This window comes from Rhinopithecus roxellana, chromosome 1 (genome assembly GCF_007565055.1).
Source record: "Rhinopithecus roxellana isolate Shanxi Qingling chromosome 1, ASM756505v1, whole genome shotgun sequence".
Classification (NCBI taxonomy): Eukaryota; Metazoa; Chordata; class Mammalia; order Primates; family Cercopithecidae; genus Rhinopithecus; species Rhinopithecus roxellana.
Window position 1 is genome coordinate 128,497,775 of NC_044549.1, and position 23,216 is coordinate 128,520,990.

The 23,216-nt window shown below is 38.3% G+C and overlaps 2 protein-coding genes across 4 annotated transcripts in view; both read left to right on the forward strand.

Moving 5' to 3' along the window:
• TBCCD1 (TBCC domain containing 1) lies at positions 1-22,482 on the forward strand. Of its 3 annotated transcripts, XR_004057364.1 has the most exons (9): positions 1-79; positions 2,953-3,331; positions 8,459-8,614; positions 12,116-12,482; positions 13,805-13,991; positions 14,145-14,642; positions 17,584-17,734; positions 19,607-19,666; positions 22,362-22,482. XR_004057364.1 is itself a non-coding variant. In XM_030930930.1 (8 exons), exons 2-7 carry the CDS (start codon positions 2,996-2,998, stop codon positions 17,711-17,713), a joined length of 1,674 nt encoding a protein of 557 aa, XP_030786790.1. In that variant the 5' UTR covers positions 1-79; positions 2,953-2,995; the 3' UTR covers positions 17,714-17,734; positions 22,362-22,481. The 3 variants fall into 3 exon arrangements, 2 of the variants coding, with proteins under 2 accessions (XP_030786790.1, XP_010374911.1); XM_030930930.1 differs by lacking the exon at positions 19,607-19,666 and having other exon boundaries at positions 22,362-22,481; XM_010376609.2 differs by lacking the exon at positions 22,362-22,482 and having other exon boundaries at positions 19,607-20,211.
• The window catches only part of CRYGS (crystallin gamma S), a 5,913-nt gene continuing 5,101 nt past the window's right edge, over positions 22,405-23,216 (forward strand). Inside the window, exon 1 of the mRNA XM_010376608.2 lies at positions 22,405-22,550. Coding sequence (XP_010374910.1) covers positions 22,530-22,550 — 21 coding nt within the window. The 5' untranslated portion in view covers positions 22,405-22,529. The remainder of the gene's footprint in view (positions 22,551-23,216) is intronic.

The window sequence follows — 23,216 nt, forward strand, 5'->3', positions numbered from 1 at the left end:
GAGGGGCGGGCCCAGCGAGCGGACGCGGGTTGAGGCGGCAGCGCGGAGAAGTGCGGCGGAGCGGCGCCTGCCTTAGCAGGTAATCGCGCGCGGGCTGGCGCCGGGGAGGGCGGTGTGGGTCAGTCAGGCTGCAGGCTTGGGCCGAGGAGGCCGCCCTCGCGCTCGCCGCCTCTCGAGTCAGCTACCGACCCTGTCAGGGTGGGTGTCTGTGTTCCTGAAGTCTAGTCGCGACGCTGGGGCGGCCCACGCAGAGTCCCACCCCGGATCGCGTCCAGGGTGGCAGCGAAGCCCCAGTACAACTGCCTTGGACCCACGCCGATCTTCCGACCTGAAAATGCTTAACCCCAGCGCACCGCCAGGGTCAGAACCCCAGTTTGTGTTTGTTTACGGATTGAGCCCTCTCGACTCTCGGAGTTAGAATGGAGGGCTTACCCCTGGGATCTGGCTGTTGACAGGGGCTCAGTACCTCACCGAGCAGCCTCTTTACGTTTTGGAGAGAACCGAGGTCTTCCTCGCCTAACTTTTATCGTCTGGTTTTACTCAAAACGACGCCAGTCTCTCCACATTGGAAGACAGCTGCCTTTTGCCCTTCCACGCCCATCTTTTGAGTTTACACTCTCTGATTCTTTCACCTGGCCTCCTGTCTAAGGCTCTTTATTCTGGAAATTCTCTTTTGGATCCACTCCCGTTTTTAAGAGATTCTCCCAAAACTGGATTCCTAGAGTACATTTGTAGTAATGCAGTTCTCAAGTCGACCCGAATCCTAATCCAGGGCTGTGCCAGCTAAGTAGGTGTCCTTAACGGAAATCTCTTAATTTCGCTAAGCCTCATTTTTTTCGTCGAAAATGTGTACAGTCTTAAGTACTGTATCTCCAGGTAGTTGTGAGGATGAAAGGGGGAGAAGTATGCAAAATGATTAGCATGCTACCTGGTACATAGTAAGCACTTCATTGATGTCAGTTATTTTTCCGAACAGATGATTCTCGAGAGAAGCAGTTGGCAGGTCGGGCGCGGTGGCTCACGCCTGTAATCCCAGCACTTTGGGAGGCCAAGGCAGGCGGATCACCTGAGGTCAGGGAGTTCAAGACTAGCCTGGCCAACATGGTGAAACCCTTTCTCTACTAAAAAAATACAAAAATTAGCCTGGCGTGGTGGCGGGAGCCTGTAATCCCAGCTACTCAGGAGGCTGAGGCAGGAGAATCGTTTGAACCTGGGAGGTGGAGGTTGCAATGAGGCGAGATCGAGCTATTGCACTCCAGCCTGGGCAACAGAGCAAGACTCTATCTCAAAAAAAAAAAAAAGCAGTTTTCTTAGAATCAAATGCAAAATATAATAATAGCAATAAATTTTTATCAGTCATATAATTGATTTTTTAAATGATTTTTTAGATTTTTAAAAAATGATGTTGCTGATGTTGAGGAGTGCACAGTGAAGTGGCTACCATAGTCAAAGGATGGTACAATTTGATAAAATCATTTGGAAGCAACGAGAATGTATTTCACAAGCTTTAGAAATGTCAATTACTTCATTTCACAAAAGTACATCTGAAAATTTTCTCAAGGAAATAATTTGTAATGCAGAAAATATGAAGAAAGGTGGTTGTGATAGCATTATTTACACTGGTGACAACATTTGAACTTTTGTAATGAAATTTCTTGACATACACAAAAATAGAATCCATGAGCCCCCCATGTGCCCATCACCCCACTTCGGTAATGATCAGTATTTTGCCTATGTTGTTTTTGTGAAAAATCTGAAACCTAGTAAGGTGTCTAAAAATGGGAGAACAGTTGAGCAAAATGGGATACATTTGTTTAGAATACTGTAAAGCTTTTGAAATAGTACAGAATTGTATATGTAACATCACAACTGTGAAAATTCAGAAACTAACATCTAATTTATGTGTAGAAAAAAGACAAGAGGCCGGGCATGGTGGCTCACTCCTGTAATCCTAGTACTTTGGGAAGCTGAGGTGAGGGATCACTTGAGGTCAGGAATTTGAGATCAGCCTGGCCAACATGGTGAAACCCCATCTCTACTAAAAGTACAAAAATTAGCCAGGCGTGGTGGTGGGCACCTGTAGTCCCGCTACTGGGGAGGCTGAGGCAGGAGAATCACTTGAATCTGGGAGGTGGAGGTTGCAGTGAGCTGAGATCATGCCACTGTACTCTAGCCTGAGCAACAGAGGGAAATGCCATCTCAAAAAAAAAAAAAAGAAAGAAAAAGAGAAGAAAGAAATACAATAAAATATTAATTAGTTGCCCTTTACTTGGGGGATTGTGGATGATTCCCTGTTTTTGTATTTTATAAACATTCCATAAAAATCATGTATCATTGTTACAACAAAATCTAAAAGTATCACACCTGAACTGACCAGGGTAGAATATGCCAGAGTGGGTTCACTGTTACGGAGAATAAAGATGCTGTAACTCCTGATCTATTCTTGCAGTCTGTGTTTACATTAGCATTCTTGCCTGCTCCCTCACGTTAGCACTTCATATTGAGTTTATGTGGTCAGCTAACATGTCGAGATCTTTAACCAACTGTCTTCTGTGTAAATGATTTAACTTTGTGAAATATATTTCCCTGATTTTGACCAATGTTCCCCCTCAGAGTAGAAGAAGGTTTCCTGTGATAGGATGACTTTTTTCCCCTCATTCCTTTTCTTCCTGGGATCTCACTCAGACTTCATGCATCTACACACACTTCCTAAAACAAGGATTTCTAACAATTTGAGTAAGATAATTTTGTTTTATTACAATTTTTTTCTCAGATTATAATGAGATCTGATTAAAAAAACTGTTCTGCTCTTGGTTGATGAACTAGAGCTGCCTTTTAAGCTGATGATGTAATACATGCAACACAGTTGAGAGAGAGGGGTCACCTTCCAAGAAAAAAATGCATAAATGAGACTTGTTTCAAATCAGTTTATGAAGAAACTTTATTTCCTAGGTATGCAAAGAAGCCTTTTCACCCAGATGTCCTTAGAGATAATATGGATCAGTCCAGCGTTCTCCTCTGGGTGAAAGCAGAACCCTTTATAGTGGGTGCCTTGCAGGTCCCCCCTCCATCCAAGTTTAGTCTTCACTATCTCAGGAAGATATCCACCTATGTGCAAATCCGGGCCACAGAAGGAGCTTACCCGCGCCTCTACTGGTCTACATGGAGGCACATCGCTTGTGGGAAGCTGCAATTGGCCAAGGACCTGGCGTGGCTTTACTTCGAAATATTTGATAGTCTTTCAGTGAAGACACCTGAGGAGCGCCTGGAATGGTCTGAGGTTCTGTCCAACTGCCTGTCTGAGGAGGAAGTTGAAAAGCAGAGAAATCAGGTATGGATTGATATGTGTGTATATTTAATTACTTTTGGAAAGAAACCATTCTTTTTTAAATAAAAAAAAAATTTTTGTGTGTATTATTATAATTTTTACATTTTTAAATAGAGACAGTCTCACTTTGTTGCCCAGGCTGGTCTTGAACTCCTGGCTTCAAGCAGTCTTCCTGCCTCAACCTGCCAAAATGTTGGGATTACAGACATGAGCCACTATGTCTGGCCCAATAAACCACTCTTAATTTTTGTATTAGCTGTAAAATTTTAGGTTTTAGGCCAATGGCCATTATAATCTCAAGTTATTATTTGAGTTGTAGTAGTTCCAGTTTGGCAGTATCTCATGTATTCAGTGAATTAGTCCTTACTTACCAGACATTACTCACCTACTCCCAGAGCAGTAATGTTTCAGGAACTCTGTTATTGAAAAAGGGAAAGATTTTACTGACTTTAAAAAGATTTTGGGGTGAACGAGTGTTATGAACAACTGATATGTTACAGTCAGAGCACCTGACTATTTTAAAATGAACATCTGCTACATGATGGGATTCAAAGATGATTAGAATAGCATCTCAGCCCTCATGGAGCTTATGGACTAGTAGAGGAAGCTGGTATTAAAAAAGAGATGCTATTTAATAGTGTGATATGTATGATAAAAGAACATGCAAAGTACATAAATTGAATAAAGACTGATTTATTTTGGTGAATCAGGGAAGACTTCACAGAGAAAGTATATTAATCAAGTAGGCTGATTATAGTAACAGACAGCCCAGTATTTCAGTGGTTTCTCATTCAGGCAGCAATCCAACACAGGTGCTCCTGGCTGGACAAATCTCTGGGCTGCTGTCATCCAAGCAGTGACCAGGGATCCATGCTTCTATCATTTGGAGTCACTATTAATCAGCTTTGTTAAAAGCTGCTTTCATTTGTTAAGAACAAACAAATGTGAAATTCCAGTGGCTTACAGGGGAAAAGATTTATTTCTTGCCCATTTTACATGTGGGCTTCATTTTTGCTATGGCATTTGTCCAGGCTCTGTGTTTTCCCATTTAGGGACACAGGCTAAAGAAATAGCTTCTGTGTAGATCATTCTCGTTCTTGTAACAGAAAGGAAGAACAACAGAATGGAGGAAACTCATGATGGCTCTTTTTAAATTCTTATTTTATGTATACAGCTCAATAAGTTTGGGGATAAGTATATGCTGTGAAACCATCGTGACCATCAAGGACACAGACATATCCATCACCCCCCATAGTTTCCCCCTCCTCTTTTATTCTTGTTATTTTGTGTGTGTTCGTGTTAAGAACACTTAACATAAGATCTACTGTCTTAGAGAATTTTAAGTATACAACGTATAATTGTTATCTCTAGGCAGTATGCTATAGAGTAGATCTTCAGGATTTAATTTTCTTGCATAATGGAAACTTTGTAGCCTTCGACCATCACCTCCCCATTTCCCCCTCCTCCTAGCCCTTGTCAGTCACTCTTCTCTCTGTTTTTATGAGTTTGACTATTTTAGATTCCACATATACGTGAGATTATATAGTTTTGTCTTTCTGTATCTGGCTTATTTTACTTAGCATAATGTCCTCCAGGTCCATCCATGTTGTTGAAAATGGCAGGATTTCTCTCTTTAATTTTTTTAAGAGACAGGATCTCACTCTGTTTCCCAAGCTGGAGTATAGGGATGTAATCATAGCTCACTATAGCCTGGAATTTCTGGGCACAAGCAATCCTTCCACCTCAGGCTCCTGAGTAGTTAGGACTACAGGTGTGTGCCATCACACCAGGCAAATGTTTGTATTTTTTTCATAGAGGTCGGGATCTCACTGTGTTGCCCAGGCTGGTCTTGAATTCCTGGCCTCAAGTGATCCTCCCACCTCAGCCTCCCAAAATGTTGGGATTACAGGCATAAGCCACTGTACCCAACATGATTTCTTTCTTTTTTGAGGCCAAATGGTACTCCATTATATATGCATGCCAAGTTTTTTTTCTCTAGTCATCTATCTGTGGACATTTAGGCTGCTTCTATATCTTGGCCGTTATCAATAATGCTGCAGTGAACATGGGAGTGCAGGTATTTCCAGGATCCTGATTTCAGTTCCTTTGGATAAATACCCAGAAGTGGGATTGCTAGATCATATGGTAGTTCTATTTTTAATTTTTTTAGAAACCTCTATGCATTTTTTAATAATGGCTATACCAGTTTACATTCTCACCAACAGGGTACCAGGATTCCCTTTTCTTCACATCCTTAGTAATACTTGTTAATCTTTTGTTAATAAGTGTGAGGTGATATCTCATTGTGGTTTTGATTTATATTTCCCTAATGAGTAGTGATGTTGAGGACCTTTTCATATATCTGTTGGCCATTTGTATGTCTTCATTGGAGAAATGTCTATTCAGGTCCATAGTCCATTTTTTAATTATGTTATTTGGTTTTTCTTGCTATTGAGCTGTAGGAGTTCATTATATATTTTAGATATTAATCCCTTGCCAGATACATGGTTTACCTTTTCTTCCGTTGATTGTTTCCTTAGTTGTGCAGAAGCTTTTTAGTTTGATATAATTCACTTTTTTTTGCATTGGTTGCCTGTGCTTTTGGTGTCATATCCAAAAAATCATTACCAAGACCAACGTCAAGGAGCTTTTTCCTTGTTTTTCTCTAGGAGTTCTACCATTTCACCTCTTACATTTAAGTCTTTCATCCATTTTGAGTTGATTGTATATGGTACAAGCTATGGTCCCAATTTCATTCTTTTGCATGTGTAGATCCAGTTTTCTCAGCATCATTTATTGAAGAGACTATTCCCCATTTTGTATTCTTGACACCTATGTGGAAAATTAGTTGACCATATATGTGTGAGTTTGTTTCTGGACTCATGATGCCTCTTAAAACTTTTATTCAGATTTGACATAAACCAAGACTGCTTTCATTCCATTGGCTGAGGCATTATTCCCATGAAGATGGGAAGGTAAACCACTTTTCAGGAGATAAGGAAAATCCCATGGCCATGGGTAGGGCTGTATAAGCCTCTTAGAGAATTTGAAAGTGAACAATAGCAAATAATAATACAGTTTGCCACAGCCATGCCCATTGGGGCCTCAGAGTCCTTTTGCTTCCATTTCTTTTGGGAGTTTTATGATTACACTTGAAAGTGATAAAGATAAGTTCATTCACATTCAGTTGCTGTAATTCATTTGTGCCATATCTAACTGCAAGGGAAGATGGGAAATGCCATCTAATTGCATACCCAGGAAGAAGATAAAAAGTATTTAGTAAGCATCTAGCAGTCTCTGCCATGTAGGGTAATATCTAAACAATGTTTTGGAAGTTGAAAAGAAGTTTGTCAAGCAATAAAGAGGGAAAGGGCAGTACATTTATTCATTAATCAAGTATTTATTACCTACCATGTACTCGGTATAGTAGTGGATGCTGTGCATATAGAGATGAATAAAACCTTCAGGAAGTTCCAGATTTTTTGAGTGCTTTTTATGTACCAGATGCTTTGCTAGTTACTAGGGGTATAAACATGGAGAAGGCAAGGATCCTGTAGTCTCCATGAAGAAACAATGATAATGTAACAAATAATTGTTTAAAATGGAAGTATATATAAAATCAGGGAATTATGCTTAGTGAAAAAAAGCCAATCCCAAAAGGTTACATATTATATGATTCTATTTACCTCACATTCTTGAAATGACAAAATTATAGAGATGGAGAACAAGTAAGTGGTTGCTAAGGGCCTAAGGAAGGGGTGAGGGGGACAGAGAAGTGGGTATGGCTGTAGAAGGACAACATGAGAGATTCTTCTGTTGATGGAAATGTTCTTGTATCTTGACTGTATCGGTGTCAATATCCTGATTGTGATACTGTCCTATAGTTTGGCAAGACAGATAAAGGGTACATGGGATCTTTCTGTGTGAATTCTCACAACTATATCTCAATTTACAATTATCTCAAGAGTTCAGTTAAGAAAGTAAAACTTTATAAAATATACAAATTCATGGGGCTTCATATTGACAGTTGATTAAATAGGTCTGGGTGATCCCGAGAATCTGTACTTTTAAGTTTCTCAGATGATAGTGTTTTTAGCCAAGTTGGGAATCAGGGTGAATATAGCTGTAGACCCAGATGTATTACTTTACTTTTTTGCCTCTCCTGTTTGCGGGTAGGTAGATGAGGGTAATCAGGAGCTTCAAATCGTGAGCTTCAACCACACCCTTCCTTGAATAAGAAATGACTATACATCTATCAGACCAACAGTGTTTTTGTCTTTAAGTCAAACACCCCTTTAAGAATTTGGTGAAAACCTGAGGCCTACTTCCTTAAAAAATGCACATATACTGAAGAATTACATACAATTTCAGGGATTGTACTGGTACCCTAAACTTTCTTGATAAGTTTATGAATCTTAAGTTAAACCTCTATGTCTTAATTTTCTTCTTACTTCATCTACTTATTTATTCAAACTACTAAGGTTGGTTTTTTTTTTTTTTTTTTAACTGTAAGGTTAAACTTCTGAAATAATGTACTTAAAAAATGTATGTACTTCATCCTTTCATCAGTTTTGGGAGATAATTTCTGTAGCCCTAGATGCTATACAGCTTTCTGTGAAGGTAAGTTATTCCACCTTAATTAGTTTTAGGAACTCTTGGCCAGGCACAGTGGCTCACACCTGTAATCCCAGTACTTCGGGAGGCCGAGGTGGGTGTATCACCTGAGGGTCAGGAGTTCAAGACCAGCCTGGCCAACATGGTGAAACCCTATCTCTACTAAAAATACAAAAAATTAGTTGGATGTGGTGGCGGACACCTGTAATCCCAGCTACTCAGGAGGCTGAGGCTGGAGAATCACTTGAACCAGGAAGGCGGAGGTTGCAGTGAGCCAAGATCGCACCATTACACTCCAGCCTGGGCGACAAGAGCAAAACTCTCTCTCTCTCTCAAAAAAAAAGGAGAAACTCTTACATCTGGGTATCAGAGACATACATATCAAAACTAGCAATGTTTCTAAGTTTGTTTTTTTTAGGGTCAGCCAACTCGTGAATTTACTATGTCTACTTAGTTGTTAGACTAGTGGTTGATGTTTTAAAACGTCTGTTCGTCTTTTATTTTCTTCTTGGACAGCTTTCAGTGGACACCCTACAGTTTCTGCTCTTCTTATACATTCAACAGTTGAACAAAGTCTCCCTAAGGACATCTTTGATTGGTGAAGAGTGGCCTAGTCCCAGAAGCAGATCTCAGTCTCCTGACCTGACTGAAAAATCTAATTGTCATAATAAGGTACTCTTTATATCTTGATGTCATTCTCTAAAAGGGACAATTTGTGAGGGAGATGGTTCACTTGCATTAAAAATTATGATGGAATTTCTTACATAAGTCAGTGATTTGATGGCTTGTTTTGTTTTTCACTTTTTGTTTAAATTGTAAAACAAAATAAGTGTGTACAGTCTTAATCAAAATAGATAAACGGTTTCAGTTCCTTCACTGATAGAAAAATCACTTGCCTGATTTTTGGCCATGTCATTCACTATATTCAATTAGCATTCCCATTTTCAAAATGTTAATGAATGTGAATCAACTTATTTGACTAAGGATCATCAAGAAGATGTAGTGCTTGCAAAGTCTTTTGAAATCTACTGAAAAAAATTTATAAAAATATCTTCTCATGTTGTTTAAGTAATTACATATGTGACAACCCAGAAGCTAAATTTAACTGCCTCACATTGTGAATTTTAGAGGATGTCTTATTGCTTTTTTTCTTTCTGTTTTTGTAAAGAAAACCAAAATATTTTTACTTATTCTTGTGTAAGTATTTTGAAAAACTTACAAGTTAAGTAAAATGTAGACCTCAGTATTAATGCCATGTACAAGCTCTTTAAAAATGTTCTAAAGCTAAGAAAAAATATCTCTTTGCTATTTGGAACTTTTATAATCTCCTTTTTAATAAATCTCTCCTCCTTTATATTCCATGATGCTATTACTCTTGGTTTTGCTTCTAACTCTCCCTTTTCACTGTCTTTCATAAATTTCTCTCCCCTTGCCCTTACAAGCAGCTACTCTGTCTGGGGCAATTTTCTCTTACTCATTCAAGATAATTCTTTATATTTCTATGACTTCATATATCTCAGTGACTCCCAAGTTTGTCTCCTTCCCAGAGCTCTTGCTTTATACTCACCACTTTATATTCTGTATATTTTTTATTGAATTTAAGCTATAGCTTAAATTCAGAATGTTCAAGCCCAGATGTATTAGAGATGCCAGTCACTACCTCTCTCTCTGCATGCAGTTCCTGCAGAATGGACACTGTTAGGAGATGCGTTTTGAGCCAAGGTAGCCTCCATTCAGTTCTGCCTCTATCATTTAATATCATTTAGTCATATGATTTTAGGCAAGTCAGTTAACTTCTCTAGGCCTTGGCTTCTCTTCTCTAAGTGGGGATAATAATGCATATTTCTGAATGGCTATGAGACTTCAGTAATATATTAGCGTGGGCCTTGTTAAGCACCAGTAAATGGTGACTTTGGTTTATACTACAGCATGACCTCTCGCAATAACTGATTGGACCAGTGATGGACACTTGAGTAGCCCATTTACTGCTATACATTTGAAATTGGCCAGATTTAAAGTGATGACCTGGGCCAGTCAGTTCCCCCAGGAAGAAATTAGGCATTGGTGATAGGTGTTTGAACTGAAAACCCATTTGACACTGGGACTAGAATAGCCATCATGCTCATGAATGAACTAGAGTTATAAGGGATTAGAAATTCTGAGACCAAGGCGGGCGGATCACCTGAGGTCCGGAGTTCGAGAGCAGCCTGACTAACATGGAGAAACCCCGTCTCTACTAAAAACACAAAATTAACTGGGCATGGTGGTGCGTGCCTGTAATCCCAGCTACTCGGGAGGCTGAGGCAAGAGAATCCCTTGAACCCAGCAGGTGGATGTTGCGGCGAGCTGAGATCGCGCCACTGCTCTCTAGCCTGGGCTACAAGAGCGAAACTACATCTCAAAAAAAAAAAAAAAAGAGAGAAAGAAAAAAGAAATTTTGAGATAATCAGAGAAGCACAGGTTACTTATAATCAGAGAAAAAGAAGATAATGGAACAGACATGCAGGTTCTAGATGGCTTTCCAGTTCCAATTCTAATGAGGTTTGCCTCTACTTCAGTTTGGGAGACAACGGAGCGTCCATACAGTAAAATCTCCCTTTACTTGAGTTAATCTGTACTTCTTATGTGAGTAAAACTCACCCATGTTCTCTCTCACCACTCATATCTCATTATTGTCAAGCCTTACTGATTCTGCCTCAGACACTTTAACTCTGTTGCTTTTCTTCTTATTGTCAAGGCTTTTTTATTGAATGACTTTTTTTTGCCTTGATTTCTAGAATTAGGTCCTGCCTGGTCACTCTGCTTTAGTCAGCAGTCCACTTACTACCACACTGGACTTTTCAAAATGCAGATGGATTATATTTATCTCTGTTTAAACTCCATCAACAAATCCTCATCCTCGTTGTTTTATATTGTACTCCATGGAACCACCTCAGGGCCTACTTTGGGGGAGGGGGATGGGGTAAGAGGGAGGAATAGGTTGAGACTAACTCTGCTTTTATCTGTTTTATTTGGCATCCAGAGGAAAATTTATTAAAAAGAAAATAAATATAGCTATTTAGAAAATAGTTTGAAGGTCCCTGGCATACAAAATAAAGTCCAGATGTTTTAGTATTTCATAAAAGGCCTTTCATGATTGGTCCCTGCCTACCATTTTAACTTCAACTGCCACTTCCCAGAATGCTTCCTGTACCCCACTCAGAACTTGCAGTTCTCTAACATAGCAGGTACTTTTTCTCCTGTGGGCACTTGATTATGTTTTCCATGCCTAGAATGCTTTTTGTCGTATCTGTTTGCCTAACTACCAACATCAATCAAGAATCTATTCAAATAGCACTCAGATATGATTTATTTTTCCCCAGATGGAGTTAGTTGTTTCTTTCATGCTTATAGAACATCTTTACAGGCCTCTGTAGGTCTTACCTCACGGTTATGGTAATTTATTTATCTTCTTACTACATAGACTCTTAAGTTCCTTGAGGACTGAAAAACTATGTCTTATTTAATTGGAATATTCATCACTTAACATTGTTCATGCCAAATAAGAAGGGTAAAAATCATCTGGCAGATGAATGGGTCAAATCACTGGGACATCTGCCAACTCAAAGCTTATTCCCAAAGTTATAATTTCTTAAATCTTGTCATAGTAAAATTGGTTGTCTCATTTCACCCAGTAGAATTTGAAATTCCTTCTGTAATTGCAAAAGGCAAATTAAGAAACCCAATGCTTCATTGAATGTCCATGATAGTTATTTTTATGTTTGATCTAAAATTTTTAAAGTATTTACTAGCTCTGTGATCTTGGGCAGGTTAGGCAGGTTTCTTCTTTGTAAATTCATTTCCTCATCTGTAAAGTGGGCATCATAATGGCATCTGTTTTAAGATTATTGTTAGGTTTAAATATGTTAAAGTACGTTTAACACTTAATGCCTGGCACACACGAAGGGTTACTTATTAGTATTATTTTTTAGTTAGTTAAGGTGGAGAGAGAATCTATTTATACCTATCACATACACACAAAAAAGACTTTATAAGGTTTATATAACTACCTAATTCCTTCTGTGGGATGAGGCAGAGTATAAATGCAAAATTTAAAATATAGAAATTTTAGATCTTGTAGAATCTCTTTATTCTTTAAGAGTGCTTTCTTTTAACTTTTTTTTTTTTTTTTAGAACTGGAATGATTACAGTCACCAAGCTTTTGTCTATGATCATCTGTCTGATCTCCTCGAGCTGCTTTTAGATCCAGAACAACTCACTGCATCATTTCATTCAACCCATAGTAGTCTAGTGTCTCGAGAAGCTGTTGTGGCGCTCAGCTTCCTTATTGAAGGTACAATAAGTAGAGCCAGGAAGGTCTATCCACTTCATGAACTTGCACTGTGGCAACCACTGCATGCAGATAGTGGCTTCTCAAAGATCTCTAAGACTTTCTCTTTCTACAAACTGGAAACCTGGTTGAGGTCCTGTTTGACTGGGAATCCATTTGGTACATCAGCTTGCCTCAAGTCTGGAAAGAAATTGGCTTGGGCTCATCAAGGTATTTTTTAATATTTTAATCCACATTAAATTGAATGACAAGTTAAGGAACCTAGTGTTTTCTGTTAGTGATCACATGTCTTCTCTAGAAGACTTAAACAATACTGCTCCTATAAAAGAGAAAAAGGAACATCTGTCTTTTCTGCATGACTTTTTCTCTCAAGGATTATACTAAAATATTAAAAGTGATGGTTAGATTACAAATTATTTTTATATTCTTTAACTGTTATTTTTCTAAATAACCATATATTATATACCTGGTACATATGTAATACAAGTAAGCATATGTAATAAAAATGAACAAGAAATGTTTTAAAAGAAGAATAATAGCATACTCATGTGACCTCTCAACATTTCACCAGTATTGTTTACAAGGGTGTCCCATTGGCTTGCCGGGAAGTACAGTCTGAGAAGGCAGTCACGTAATGGTGTGACTGTGTTAGGAGGGGAACCTGCACATATTTTTTGAGTGTCAGTTTGTGCAACACACTGTGTGTGATAGGAAGATGTGCTCTCAGGTAGTTAACGATCTTAGAGTAAAGACATGAACTCAGGCTAGGCACGGTGGCTCACACCTGTAACCCAGCAATTTGGGAGGCCGAGGTGGGTGGATCACGTGAGGTCAGGAGTTCGAGACCAGCCTGGCCAACATGGAGAAACCTCTGCTCTACTAAAAATACAAAAATTAGCCAGGTATAGTGGTGTGCACTTGTAATCTCAGCTCCTCAGGACGCTGAGGCAGGAGAATCTCTTGAACCTAGGAGGTGGAGGTTACAGTGAGTGGAGATTGCACCACTGCACTCCAGCCTGGGTAACAGAGTGAGACTCTATCTCACAAAAAAGAAGGAAAAAAAAGGCATGAACTCAAATAGGATTTATGGGATAATGTGGCAAGTGAGGAAGGATACAGAATTAATATTATGGTGATTTAGAGAGGTGAGTTATGTTTGGGATGATAAAGTAAAGCATCTTGGAGGAGAAGATATTTGAGTTAGGACAGCTCTGCCACTTACTAGCCATATGACCTTAGGCACATTACTTAACTTGAAGGACAGACACAAAAAAGTATCTTAGACCTATAGGCAATCTTAAATGCATTATAGGTTTTAAATTTTTTTAATAACAAAAATGAAAATTCCAAGCATACAGAAAAGAATAGAGAATAGTATAGCAAATACCTCTATCCAAAGCCAAGATCTAACATTTTTGTCCCTACATGTGGTATCTAACTTGAGACATGTATACATGTAGACATGTATAACCTCATATGTTTGTTTTTCTTTGATTTGAAACTGTCTCAAATTTATATGTTTTCTTAAATAGTTGAAGGGACGACCAAAAGAGCTAAGATTGCTTGTAATACTCATGTGGCCCCTAGGATGCACCGACTGGTGGTGATGAGCCAGGTTTACAAGCAGACACTGGCTAAGAGCTCAGATACTCTGGTGGGGGCACATGTAAAGATTCATCGTTGCAACGAATCTTTTATATATCTGCTGTCTCCCTTACGGTAAGCACAGTTTTCATGGTGTTCTGACGTTCTGACATTTTCTTTGGACTGTGACTGATTCTTTTTTTGCCATCAGAGAATAATATTTTAGTCAAATTTTTAAAATCTTATTGTCATTCAGAGGAATTTACCTCATTTTTTCCTTTTTTTCAGATCTGTGACAATTGAGAAGTGCAGGAATAGCATCTTTGTCTTGGGCCCTGTAGGGACTACACTTCACCTCCACAGTTGTGACAATGTTAAAGTCATTGCTGTTTGCCATCGTTTGTCCATCTCTTCTACAACAGGTTGCATCTTTCACATTCTGACGCCTACGCGCCCACTTATTCTTTCTGGGAACCAGACAGTAACTTTTGCCCCTTTTCATACCCATTACCCAATGCTAGAGGACCATATGGCCAGGACTGGCCTTGCTACAGTGCCTAATTATTGGGATAATCCAATGGTTGTGTGCAGAGAGAACAGCGACACAAGTGTCTTCCAACTTTTACCACCTTGTGAATTCTATGTATTTATTATTCCCTTTGAAATGGAAGGGGACACAACAGAGATACCTGGGGGTCTTCCATCTGTATATCAGAAAGCACTGGGTCAAAGAGAACAGAAGATACAGATCTGGCAGAAAACTGTGAAGGAGGCTCATTTGACAAAGTGAGTATTTTTTACAAGTAACAGTTTGGGTTTTTTGTGAAACTCCATGGAGAAACAATTAGTCTGCACATTTTTACAGCTGTGTTAAAGTAATAAAAAATGTAAGGCTGGGCGCGGTGGCTCACGCTTATAATGCCAGCACACTTTGGGAGGCCGAGGTGGGTGGATCACCTGAGGTCAGGAGTTTGAGACCAGCCTGGCCAACATGGTGAAGCCCTGTCTCTACTGAAAATACAAAAATTACCTGGGTGTGCCTGTAATCCCAGCTAATAGGGAGGCTGAAGCAGGAGAATTACTTGAACCCAGGAGGTAGAGGTTGCAGTGAGCCAAGATCACGCCATTGCACTCCAGCCTGGGCAACAAGAGTGAAACTCAGTCTCAAAAAAAAAAAGTGTGTTTTTAAATTGCGGTTTGGATTTCAAATTAGTATTTCAAACACTGTTAGGTTGGGGATGGGAGTGGGTAAATATCCAATATTAGACTCCCTTTTCTTAAGAAGCTAAAGTTTAGTTAGCAAATATAAGACTTATATGAATTTTAAAAATCATACATAGAATATGCCACATAATCCAATACCATTCTAGGCACTTTCTATGTACTAACTCATTTATTCTTCGTAAAAACGGCTTATTGCAGGTGTGGAAACCGAAGAACTGAAGAATTAAATACTTTACACAAAGTCACACAGGAGCCAGGATTCACACCTAGTCAGCCTGGTTCCAGAGGTTCTTTTTTTTCTCTGTTCTGGCTTCTCAGTAATCAGAGGTTCTTAAATGCCTCTAGTGTCTTCATTGTTTTCTTTCAAATATTGTCATACCATATCATACTGTACAATAATAGCATTATAATAATGTGTTGTAAAAATGGATGATCTTGAAAAAACATTCTTTTAAAGCAATTCTGTTGTTTGAATGGTTCTAGTATTTAAATGGTTAGATTCTCTACACTTGATCTCAGCCAAAAGGCCAAGAAATGATTAAATACTTAGATTCTCTGACATGTGAAAAGCTTATACATATGTGCAGAGTGTGGGATGTAAGCACTTAATAAATGCTGACTCTGAATCGTAGTGTTTTCAAGTGGTGAGATCCACAGTGATACCAGAAACAATGAAAGTAGTCCATTTAACTTGGGGAATATAGGAAGACAAATCAGTTTGAAACAAATTGCCAGTGTGATCCTTTTAACAGTGATTAGATCATGTCATTTCCCTGCTCTGACCCCTCTAATGGCCTCCCCTCATACTTAAAATAAAATCCAAAGCCTTTACCATACTTACTAGGCTCTCTTCCTCAATTTCTGCCATTCTTTTCCTCATTTACTCCTTCTCGGCATACAGCAGTCATCTTTCTATCACTTAATCACTGCCCTCTGACCAAAGACCACCAGGAACACCTCTGTAGAACAAAGGTAGATTGTGTTGACTCATGGCAAGAGGGGAGAGAAGTGTGTTTCTTCTCAGTAAAAGGTTGGAGAACATGGAAAACTGTGTTTCAACTCAGTAAATAGGTGTTAAAAGGAACTTGTCGTTGGATTTTGGCTTGTATTAGTGATTTGGGGGAGAGTTCTAGGAAGCAGGACTATCTGGAAGTGAGAGTAATCTGCAATTTGGCAGTTTAATAATTTTTATATCTAAGGCAAGAGGAAGGAAGGAAGAGCTAAAACTGTAATTATAAAGAAGTAGCAGCCACTCCTCCAGGAAAGGAGTGTTTGGTGTTTTATGGTTTGGGTCACAACATTTTTTTGGAGGTTGGTGTGGGGGTTTCTGAACTGAGATACTATTACAGAGTGATCTTGTTCTTTGGTTTATCATCATCCCAGAGTGGCTTTGTCTAATGTTGGTGGTTTGAGGTATTGTTTGTGTTCAACAAAAGAATACAATAGCAAGTCCAGATCCTACACCAAGGCCTAGCTGACAGTACTAAGCTAGCTCCTGGCTGTCAGGAGCTACTCTTCTCTTTCTTATCATGAACATGTGAAATATGCTCACTTTAGAACCTTTGTACTTTTTTTGGTCTCTTCTGCTTGGTATATTCCTCTTCAAATACTCATTCTGCTTACTCTATCATTTCATTTAGACCTGAGCTCAAATGTTATCTTAGGGAGGCCATCTCTGTCCATTCTTTCTCTGAAATAACATTTCTAGAACTTTCTATTCCTTCACCCTGCTCTATTTTTCTCCATGGCACCTAGAACTACTTAACTTTATATTATATTTTTATTGTATTGTATTGTATTGTATTGATTTTGAGACAGCATCTCACTCTGTTGCCCAGGCTGGAGTGCAGTGGTGTGATCTTAGCTTACTGCAGCCCCCACCTCCTGGGTTCAAGTGATTTTCCTGCCCTCAGCCTCCGGAGTAGCTGGGACTTACAAACGTGCTACTATGCTTGGCTAATTTTTATATTTTTTGTAGAGGCAGGGTTTCACCATGTTAGCCAGGCTGGTCTCCAACTCCTGGCCTCAAGCGATCCGCCCACATTGGCCTCCCAAAGTGCTGGGATTATGGGCATGAGTCACCATGCCCGGCCTATTTATTTTATTTCTACCTATCTTTCCTGCTAGAATATACAGTCCTCAGGAGCATGGATTACATAGATCACAATGTGAATGGTGCCCTCTGGAGTCATGAAATGTCATCCTGCTTCGACAGGGGCATTGTCTCTTCTCTTTATACATTTATCCCCATCAGTCAGAACACTACCCTGTGTTCACTTGGTCCTTGGTAAATATCTGACAATGAATAAGTGTTTAGAAAGAGGACATTGTATCTGATCAATCCTTTGTGGGGTGGGGGTGTCCAGTGTACTCTCAACAGTGAGAACAAAAGGATAACAAGAAATAATCATTTAACATTATCCTATTATTGTATAATTGCTTAGAGTACAATTTATATGAATTCATGTTCTTACATTCTTTTTACTCTCAATTGCAATTTTAGGGATCAAAGGAAGCAGTTCCAGGTACTGGTAGAGAACAAGTTTTATGAATGGTTGATTAATACAGGACATCGCCAACAGCTGGATAGCCTTGTACCCCCAGCAGCAGGCTCCAAACAAGCGGCTGGATAAGGATCTTACATGCAAACACTGGTAGGCATTTATACCACTTAAAACAGATTCTTTTGGGGAAATCTTTCAAGCATAATAAAAAAGGTACAGAATATTATATAGTAAACATGCCCAAACTTTTTTTTACCACTCCTACCAGCATACACAGACCTTTGTGTACCTATATTTACCATATTTTATAGTGAGAAAACCAACCAAAATATTCAGATGGAGCCTGTAGAATTTGGGGCCAATATAATGGCCAAATTTTGTCTTTTTTTGCTTTTTGCCTGGCACAAGTTATACTGTCCAAAGGTACCACATTCCCCCATACATAGTTTTGTTATTAACGACAGTCACCATGTTGTACATTAGATCTCTTAAATGTATTCCTCCTATCTAACTGAAATTTTGTAACCAAAGATGTTGGATGTGGCATTGTTTGAAAAAACTGTAGACTAGAAACACCCCAAATGCAATGTATTTATATGCTAATTAAATGCCTAACAATCTTTGAAAGAATATAAATAAATTATAAACAGTGTTTGTCTTTGAGGAATGAGATTGGGTGTCTAGGGTAGGAGAAAACTTCTTAAAAATTTTATTGAGTTAAAATATTACCACATAATATTATGGGAAGTAAAATTCACCTTTTTAAAGTAAAGAATTCAGTTGTTTTTAAGTATATTCACAAGTTTGCGCAACTATCACCACTAAAAATTCCAGAACATTTTCATCACCCTCAAAATAAAGCTCGTACACATTGTAGGCCACTCCTCATTCCTCCAACCCCCTGTATTTCCTCTTCCCCTTAGCCCTTGGCAACCACTAATCTACTTTGTCTATTTTGAACATTTTATGTAAGTGGAATTATGTGACATGTGACTTCTTATGTCTGGGTTCTTTCACTTAGCATAGTATTTTCAAGATTGATCCAGGTAGCCATGTATCAGTACTGCATTCTTTTTCATGGCCAGATAATATTCATTGTGTGAATCTACCGTTTTGTTTATCTGTTCATCAGTTGATGGACGTTTGGCTTGTTTTTACTTTTCAGCTGTTGTGAGTAATGCTCTGTGTACATTTGTGTACAAGTTTTTGTGTAGACATTTGTTTTTATTTCTCATGGGTATATACGTAGAAGTGGAATTGTGAGGAATATGTTTAACTTTTTAAGGAACTGCAGTTTTCCAAAGCTGTAAAAGTGTATTTTTTACTTTATATATTTACATTTCTTAAGGGTGTATTTTTTTAAAGAATTTAGCAATATTTATTCATAAATACTGAGAATTAAGAATTAGCAATTTTGCTGAGCACAGTGGCCCATGCCTGTGATACCAGCACTTTGGGAGGCTGAGGTGAGAGGATCTCTTGAGGCCAGCAGTTCAAGACCAGCCTGGGCAATATAATGAGACCCTGTCTCTACAAAAAATTTAAAAATTAGCTGAGCATGGTGGCACATGCCTGTAATCCCAGCTACTCTGGACACAGACTGGAGGATCCCTTGAGCCCAGAAGTTCAAGGCTGCAATGAGCTATGATTGCACCACTGTATTCCAGCCTGGGCAACAGAGTGATCTCTTAAAAAAAAAAAAAAAAAAAAAAAAAAAAGAATTAGAAATCTGATGGAGATTATGCAAAAGAAATGTGAACAATAAGCGGGTAAAAATTTTTGTTTAATTTTCACTGCTTAACAGTTTTTTGTATTCATGTATGAATTTCTCTTTTATTATGATCTAACATTACACCTAGCAAAAAGGAATGTTGTTAACCTTAAACTTTGTGTATTTTACATTCTAATCTATCAATTGACCTTGATAATTTATGTGATTTTTTAAACATAGAGTTTTAAAATTATTTACATGAAGGCAATAGAAAATTAAGTGATTAATATTATTTTTTCTTTGATCTTCAGGGCCCTGGAAATACAAGGATAAATGGAGGATAGTGCTCATCTTGAAACTAAATTGGGAAGGTGCTCTTGCTGCTTAAGAGACATTGGGACTTTTCTGTCCTTTTTTTTTTTTTTCCAGATAGTCTCACTCTGTCGTCCAGCCTGGAATGCAGTGGCGCAATCTCCGCTTACTGTAAGCTCCGCCTCCCGGGTTCAGGCCATTCTCCTGCCTCAGCTTCCTGAGTAGCTGGGACTCCAGGCGCCCGCCACCACACCCGGCTAATTTTTTTTGTATTTTTAGTAGCGTCGAGGTTTCACCGTGTTAGCCAGGATGGTCTCGATTTCCTGACCTCGTGATCCACCCGCCTCAGCCTCCCAAAGTGTTGGGATTACAGGCGTGAGCCACCACACCCAGCCTTCTGTCCTACTTAAGAACTTTGATTTCCATTCCATATTCATTTATTACTGTGTAGGCTGAATTTTCGCTAAACTTCTGACTTTTATATAAACGTATTGTTTATAGAACATCAGAGGACTCATCTTTGTGATGCCCAAATGAAAAAGTTGGTGAAGGTAGTACCATTGTATGTGTGTTAATATTAAAGCAACTGAGTGTAGATTTGCAACTATAGTATGTATCTTCATTTGTGTGATGAAAGAATTTTATTCTTTCTAGAGTTAAATAAGAGTTTTATAGTTCTTTGTAACTATTTAAAAGGAAATTGCTACTCCTTTTAAAAAATAATTGGAAAGAAAGTATGATTTGTTGGTATATAGATATAGCAGAAATAGTTTTATACTATATTTTAGTCCTTAAAGTATGGAACTTAATGAAATTGTGTAAAAAAATCTTTTTTTTTTTTTTTTTTTTTTTTGAGGCGGAGTCTCGCTCTGTCGCCCGGGCTGGAGTGCAGTGGCCGGATCTCAGCTCACTGCAAGCTCCGCCTCCTGGATTTACGCCATTCTCCTGCCTCAGCCTCCCGAGTAGCTGGGACTACAGGCGCCCGCCATCTCGCCCGGCTAGTTTTTGTATTTTTTTAGTAGAGACGAGGTTTCACCGTGTCAGCCAGGATGGTCTCGATCTCCTGACCTCGTGATCCGCCCGTCTCGGCCTCCCAAAGTGCTGGGATTACAGGCTTGAGCCACTGCGCCCGGCCAAAAATCTTTATTTTTCACGTCCTGCTTCAAATTTTCAATAAACAAACTCCGAAGAATTATTTCCTTTTTTTGTAAAAGATATAGCTTTACTTTTAATTTTAGAAAAGGTTTCCAGTGTCATTCCTCAAAATGTCAAGTAAAGTTTCCATTTGACTGGGAAAACCTTCTTTCAGATAAGTGAGTGAAATTGTCAAATTACCAAACGAGTGAAACGAATCAGATTGCTGATAAACATTGGTTCGTATGCTCTCTGGCCATTTAATTAGTAATTCCATCAAAAAAGTCTTTTGTATTTCTAAAGTAAAAATTAACCCTCAGAATGTTTAATTCTAATTGAAGTTTACATAGTTTTTATTTTAAGAAGAAATTTAAGAAGCAGACTATTACCAAATAAACACTGGAGTAACAGAAATATATTTTAGATATTGCTATTTGTTAATGAAATAAATGATACTCAGATACTTTTTTTAAAGTTTATAAAATTCAGAAAACTAAGCATATAGCTTAATATTTTCTCAGTAATCTTTATATCAAGGCACGTTTGCCATTTTCTGAATTGACCATAATACATCCCATTTATTAAGATATTTGCTGGATAGTTTTATTAATAGGAAGATGAGGAAGTTGGACTTTTGAGAATATACTTGATCAGTTAAAGTTAAAAATGGAGAAAAGTTAATTTGTTGTTGTTGTTGTTTTGTATTTACATAAGATGCAATCTCATTCCTAAAGTCAGAGGTGTATCAGGGCCAAAAAATGTTCTCCGAACAGGTTCGAATGTTGTATTGTGGGCCAAGAAGACCACCTAGCTGGTAGCAGGTTGTGTTTAGTTAGCTAACCCTTGGCAAATTCAGGAGTCCCAAGTCACTTTTCTACATACAGTGGCACCGTTCTTATGGATTAGAGCTCTTTTTCTCAAAAGAAATTGTGTTTTGAAAAAATTAAATAATAGTTGCAAGAATAAGTCAGTGAACTTTAACATACCCTTTGTCTAGATTCGATTTGTCAGTTGTTAACATTTTGCTACATTCTCTTTACCACTCTCCACATGATAGTATTGTTTCATTTTTGCTCAACAATTTGAGAGTTAGGTTGCAGACATCTTGAACCTGTCTTCTAAATGATAGCATACATGTCCTAGAAACAGACATTCTCTTACCTAGTCATGGTACAATGATCAAATTCAAGAAGTGAAACTTTGGTACAATAGTATTATCTAATTTACAGTCCATATTAAAATGTTTCTGATTGTCCCAGCAGTGTTCTTTATAGTGACTGTTTTCCCCAAACACAAGATCATGCGTTGCATTTAGTTGTCATGTAAGTTTTGTTGCTTTTAGAACATGTCGCTTCTGTCCAGAATTAGAGATAGTCTTCTGACTCTTACCTCTCACAAGCTTTGTTGAAGAAAAAGGACATTAGGAATTTCAGAGAGGCTGCTTCCTATTAAAAAAAAAAAAAAAAAGCAAAAAGGGACTCTTTTGTTTTTAATTTTTACAACTTTGTCTGGGTTTTGGTTTCTTGACTCAGCAAAGTCTATAATGCAGCAGGGCTTGGTAAGCATTAAAGGCGGTACTGAAGCTTTCCTTTATTTTATAATCCCAATTGTTTTTTCTAGAAACCATCAATAGCATCTAAATGACTGACTCAATTTTTGGATCCTGTTCTCATGACTAAGCAAATGTTTGACTGAAACCAGCCCATATAAATGTCACTGTGCCTCTAACTCTCTGTAGCCATTCCTGAATTTCTTTCAGCACTGGGAAAACCAGTCTGTGCACCAAAAATGTCTAAAACTGGAACCAAGGTAAGTAGTCATATTGATTTTTAGCCTACCCACTTTTCACCTAATGATGCATTAAACACACAGAAAAGCTTTTGCTTCTTTGCCTAGAGGTGAATATGATAGTGGTTAGAGAACTGGGATTGAGAGAGAAGATTAAGAAATGCTTATTATATTTTCTACTCTTAACAGAATTACCAAACACTTTATTAAGGGTTTATCTTTATGTATGGTGCTATGTTGAATACTATACAGGTAAATAATTTATAAATATCACTATTATTTCTGCCTTCTAGCAACTAATATTCTATGCAACTGATATTCTCCATAGGAATAAGACATGCTAATGGGGATTATATGGAGAAGAAAACTTTTAATAATCAATTAAAATTTTGTTTTCTGAAATGTAGCCTCAACCATTAGTGTTCTAAAAGGCCAAAGTGGATGGGCTAATCAGGTGAATAAACTCCTACATCTCTCCTTCATTCAAGCAATTATTTTTACTTGTTCCCCAAATGAAGTGCTCCCTTACAGTCAGAAAATTGCCTCTAAAATATTTGACTCACAATTGCTGGATTGGAAATTATTCTCTCAGGTAGGGCTTTGGGAATGAGGGAATATGCCTTCATTTTCTTTTTAGCTCTTCCACTGATGAGACAAAACCACTGCGTGATTTTTACCCCCAGCTAT